The 6,096-nt window shown below is 36.3% G+C and overlaps 1 protein-coding gene across 1 annotated transcript; it reads right to left on the bottom strand.

Annotated features, from left to right (window-relative positions):
* Window positions 1-3,565: 3,565 nt before the first annotated feature.
* On the bottom strand, window positions 3,566-4,984 carry LOC110881822 (snakin-2). Its single transcript, XM_022129973.2, has 3 exons — window positions 4,850-4,984; window positions 4,507-4,546; window positions 3,566-3,866 (listed from the first exon to the last, which is right to left on the bottom strand). The coding sequence occupies exons 1-3, from the start codon at window positions 4,916-4,918 to the stop codon at window positions 3,685-3,687; spliced, it is 291 nt and encodes a 96-aa protein (XP_021985665.1). The 5' UTR covers window positions 4,919-4,984; the 3' UTR covers window positions 3,566-3,684.
* Window positions 4,985-6,096: the final 1,112 nt, after the last annotated feature.

Here is a 6,096-nt window from a genome sequence, read left to right as displayed (position 1 = left end):
CGTTACGAACCGCTTTACGACTGTGAATAATAGGAAGTAACAATGCGATAAAGTCAATTGATCAATAATCAAACTAGTCTAATCATCATCGAACTCGAAACTTAAATAACGCAAGGTTGGTTATTGTTATACGTGTGTGTGTGCCTTATGTGTTGCTTGTGCATGCTTACTTTATGTTATGTGAGGTAATCAATTGAATCGAAATCGAAACTCAATCGAACTCAATCGAAACCGAATTATGACAATTGGTGGAGAAGAGATAGTGCAAGATATAGATGCTTGTATATAGTAGTTGGGATTAAAAGTAATTTGAATAGGAAACTCTATCGCATTCGCATCACTCGCAATCGAAATCGAAATGTCAAACATCGTCGCACCGAACACTCGAATCAGGCGACTGATCGATCAGGCTACCAGCCGATCGAACTGCCAGCCGATCGGACTGCTGTCCGATTGGACAGGCTGTCCGATCATGCTGCCCGACCGATCGGCCAGCCTTTACCTCTTTTGGCATCCTATAAATACCCCTGTCATTGTCATCTTTTCCACTTTTGGAAACCTCTGTCCGACCAGCACGCTTAGCTCGTCCTTTTCTCAGATTTCTCTCGATTCCAGTAAGATTTCGTCCTAAATCTTGTACTTTCTTGATCTACACGCACTCCTACACCTTTCTATCTTTCAAATCTTAACTTTCAGCCGTGAAATCATCGAGATTCAAGTGTTCTAGGATGATGTCATCATGGGTTCTTGAAGAACTTCATGTTTTGGCCTCAATCCACCAAGAATAACTTGGATCTAGCCGATTTCCACATAAATAAACAAAGATCTTTCATAGATCTAAACATATACACGGTGAAAAGGATTAAAGGATGGTTTTCCAACTTTCTTTCAACTTTTTTACACTAAATGCCTTCAAACCGATAGATACGGAGCTTGTGCCGACTTACTAATCATTCTAGTAGTTGTGCAGTTCAAGAACCGGATTCTATCCACGAGGTTCACCGATTTCGGGTTAAACATTAAACAACCGTCACGAACAGTTCACTGACCGGGTTTGGGTGATTCCTGTCTGATCAGGAGAACCAAGTAAAGACGAGTTTTCTGTTGTTTGACTCGTTCTCAAAATACCTTGATAAAACGACAAATAATCAGAATAACCAAGTGTTAGACGAACAGGCCGACCAGGTTAGGGTGCTGACCAATCGGACTGCTGTCCAAACGGACAGCCAGCTGATCGACTGGCCAGCCGATCGACTAACACATGTTCCCACACTTAATCAATTTATTCTTTTGAAGTTGAGTATTGAACGAACTGCTGTTCGATCGGACTACCGTCCGATTGGATTACTCTTCGGATCATGAGATACTATACTTTAACACTTAATCGATTTTTCATCATGTTCGACGCACTAAGTGTGCCACCCGATCGAACAGCCGTCCGATCAGGTGACACCCTGCTGAGAACTTGTTTTGCTGAGGTACCTAGCCGATCGGGTTGCCAGCCGATCGAACGACCGTCCGATCGACCGACCTGAAAGGTATAGACACTTCAATGTTTTCAAATGCTACAACAAAAACTTCAAAAGGTCAAACCATCATACACAAACACATCCTTCTCAAAGGAAGAAACAATCCACTCGAACAGCCCTCCGATCGGCCTACCGACCGACCGGACAGCTGTCCGAACGGACTGTCGACCGAACGGTCAGCCGCCCGATCGGACCACCGTCCGATCGACCAGCTGTCTGACCCTCCAACACTTGTTTCTGTTTTACGCATTTCTTATCGTTATGCTATCAAACTATTCAGGCTAACCCTACTCTCAAGCGCTCCCTTCAATCCATCAACCACTGTGAGTATACTCGATCCCTTTTTGCTTTCAGCACTTTTGGGTGTTACATACGTTACTCATACGAAATCACATCGAACACACTACGCAACATTTTAAATGCTAACCGTTAGCGCATGTATTACGTGACTAAATGAATGCTTGTTGTTTTGTTTACACGTGGAATGCTGTCTACCTGCCTTAACGACGATAGTACTGTAGTTTGGACTTAGCACCCGTTCACACGAGGGTTGTTAAGGACAATTACTTGCATGGATTACGGTGGTAATCATGTATTGCGAACTGCCTTAGGCAGTCAACCCGCAGTCATTGGTATCGATAGATCCATGTCGATAATTAACATGCTTCGTTTTCGTCTGTGTACGTGCTGGTTATGCGTAAACTATTTCGAACTCTATTATGCTATTATCAAGCTTGTATGCTCACCTTTACATTTTATGTATTGACTTTATTTTAACGTATGTGGCAGGTGTTTAAGATGCTTATCTTCTAGGAAAACGAGGCTAGAATAAAGCTCTAGAGCCCAACAAATAGTTGTCTGTAGTAGTCAAATTAAGGGTCTCTTGAAGCAGATAAACAATTGCTGTTTATTTAAATCTGAGTTGTCGGAACAGAATATTTGCCTGAATTTGTCTGTAATAATTTATTTACTGTTTGAGATACGGTATGGGACGTATTATTTAAATTGAATAGTAATGATAAATGTTATGGAAACTTCTGGACAATCTGTTTCGCTCAGTGTCATGCCCCGATGATTCTGGCATCGGTTGGGGTGTGACATAGATGAAGACTCAAGGCTAAAGAATAATCGATAACGATTGTGTTTGGGGTTGATGGGAAGAATAGGATTAGTATTTTAGGCCTTAGAAGTAATCTGTTAAAACTTAAAAGCCTTATGTTCCCAAGAAAATAAATGGTATGTATGTGATTAGGCATAAATATAGCAAGGATATGCACACTTAGTTATTTCTAAAAAAAATCTTTTGAAATTCCATATTTAAATATGGCATCAGTGTCAATTTTTCGTCGTACCTGTACCCAGATCAATACCGAAACTACTGAATATTTAAGTTAATAAAACTTGGTACCGATACATGTATCGAATATTCTAAATCGGTACGAATACAGGTATTTGAGAAAAAAATCTCATCCCTAATATCCATGTTCTAAACTAGGACCGATCAAACTAGTTTAATAAAGTTTAAGTTCGGCTTGTTTTGGACTTGAGTTTATCTTAGTAAATAGTTTTACAAGCTAAATCTTTATACGAAGTAGGTTTGTTTTTTATTCATTTATCAATATTGATGTATTTATTTGTTTGTTTTTATATATAACCATAATTTATGTATGTATCATGTATATATGATAATATATTATGTACTTTTTTTTATCATAATTATGTATATATCAATATTTGTTATTTAATATATATTGAATTATATTCATAAAAAATAAGTTTGATGTATGAAGCCCGTGTTTGATCTCATTTAATTAATGTGCTACATCGTATTCTATATTTCCAATTAAGCTTGCCACAATTCAAGGATTTAGTGAGTCGTTCTCATGTAGCTTATGAATGGTCGACTCGTTTACACACCTATTAATTAGGGTTGGGAATGGCCCGTGTATGAGACGGCTTTTGGTAATATTTAGTCTCATTTTCGATTATAAAACCATGTCTTATTTTAGGGCCCATAGTTAGAGAGTTCTCAAATATGATTCTAAACACAACCAATTTTTATTAATATATGGTGATGAGAATGATAACATAATTAAGGAAAAAGGGGGGGGGGCATAAATTAGAAATAAATAATCTTTAATTAAAATGGACAACTTTACGGACACTTCTTTTTGTTTTCTCGGGTGGTCATTTCAGCGTAACAAGCACAGGCTTCATAGTTGCCTGAGGTGCCTGGAGGCACACAGTTGCACCTTCCACAACATGTTCCGCATGCCCTATTGCATAGGTGTGGCCTTTTCGATAGCATGCACCTTGTCGCACATGCCTTTCCACAATCTGCAAATAAACAGATATAATTCATTATTGGTTATTATTAATAACTAGGGATGTAACGAACTGAACCATTCACGAGCTACGAGAAATCGGCTCGCTAAAAGTTAGAACTGAGCTCGAGCCTTAACATAAGCTTGTTTAATAAATGAGCCATGGCCTGGCTTCACTTATTAAGCGCGAGTAGACTTGGCAGGCTAAGCGAACCTTTTATTTTTATATATCTAATTTTTATTTTTATAACGAGCTCGAGCTCAAAAAACTACTCAAGATATCCGAACTCGAGCTTTAATATTGAAACAAGCCAAACTTGAACTTGAGCTCTCGTAACTTAAAACTACTCAAGATATTCGAACTCAAGCTTTAATATCGACTCAACTTGACTCGTTTACACCTTTCTATATAACTAACCGCGTAAAAAATCATCCATCTTAACACATTGTTTTGATGTGTAGGGAATGTAATCCTTTTCTTTTGTTGTAACGAACTTGCAATTAAAAAGTTGCAATTGTATGGTATCCGAATACATACAATAGAGTGTTTTCTCAAATTAGTTACATTGAGAAAATTCATTAGTTCGCACACAATTAATTTCATATAAATATGGATACGTTTTAATTCACTTAATAATAAATTGAAATAATACCGATTTTGGTGGGTGGATATGTGTCAACACTAGCAGCATCCTGTAACAAAAATACATAAAGTCATATTACTAAAAATAAAAAGAAAAGTAATAAACTGTCTGAATTGACATCCATCTAATGATATAAGAAATTATATCGACATGTAACTTGATAAGTTATTAAGGACTATGTAAGTTGGATCAGAAATTTAAAATCTTACTGAAGAGGAAAAGATAAAGGGGAAATTTTTTGGAGATAATGAAAAAGACTTTTTTGTTTAGAGTGAAAATAATATGTTTATGGAAGCATACTAGATATTAATAATAAATATAAAGATGATTAAAAACGAGCATAAGAGGTTACTAGTTGGAAGGCTTGGAAGAGAACAAGAGAGACAAGAAGTGAAGCAACAAATGCTTTTAGGATGGCCATTTGATTTCACAAGACAGGGAGAGAGAGGAAATGGAGTGAGATGTATTTGAGTATGAAAGAACCAACGGTTAAACTAGTATTTATAGGTGAGAAATAATAAGAGAGATGGGGTCATGATACAACCTAATGATTACTATAACTCTATAAGTTCGATGGTATATAAAATGAGAAAAAAAGAAGCACCTTCTTAGTTATAAAAATAAGTACGCTGAAGGGTTTTGACTTGCAAAGAAATGCCTCCACCAAGTATTTGGTGAGAGTGAGCTGTTGAAAATGACAACAAAGCTGTGGGAAGTCATGCATTGTTGGCATTATCATTATTATACCAACTCTACAAGTTTGGGATACACAAAAGAATAACAGCCTCATAACACTTATTCTATCGAAATAAAATGTATTATTACCATGACAGACGACTATTGAAAAGGGGGTTAGAACAAAATACAAAGTCTTCTTAAAATAAAAAGGCGTAAGAAGGTATCAAACGGACTTCGTTTGACCTTATTCAAACGATATTGACCGTCTCATCGAACTCTACAATGCGAGATTTTAGGTTTTTAATTTTACATGTTTAGCTTGTAGATTTTAGACTTTTAATTTACATCATTGTAATTTGGTTAAGTGGGTTTGGCGACCTTCAGTCAGATTATATCTGTATGAATTAATTATCCAAATTTAACGTTATTTGTGGTTTAATAATCCATTTATTGACTTATATGAGTGTATTCATGCACTTCAAAGTGAAACCTGCTTCTTCTATTTAAAAATATAATATCATATTTTTATCCATATAAAAGTCAACACGAAAAGCTAATCAAATCACATTTGTTATGATATTTGCGAGATAGATGAAACATTTAATTTATATACAAGATTACCATTCATGTGTAAATAGCACAAACCCATGGTATGTTTTGCTTGTTTTCGTATTAACGTCAAAGCATCCACGGTAATTTTTGTGGATTGAACACAAATATATTTTTTTATAAAACACCCTAACATTTTAAAATGGTAGACAACTAAGGATTAGGATCAAATACAAAGTCTTTTAATTGTAAGAATGGTACACAAGCTCCTAAAAAAACCCACTATAAAAAAAATAAAAAATAAAAAAACTTAAACATCCACCACCACCTAAAAACCTAAACCCCCATCCCCCCCCCACCCCCCACCCCCCC

The sequence above is a fragment of the Helianthus annuus genome, chromosome 10 (assembly GCF_002127325.2).
Source record: "Helianthus annuus cultivar XRQ/B chromosome 10, HanXRQr2.0-SUNRISE, whole genome shotgun sequence".
Classification (NCBI taxonomy): Eukaryota; Viridiplantae; Streptophyta; class Magnoliopsida; order Asterales; family Asteraceae; genus Helianthus; species Helianthus annuus.
This window is presented reverse-complemented; position numbering and strand designations above follow the sequence as displayed.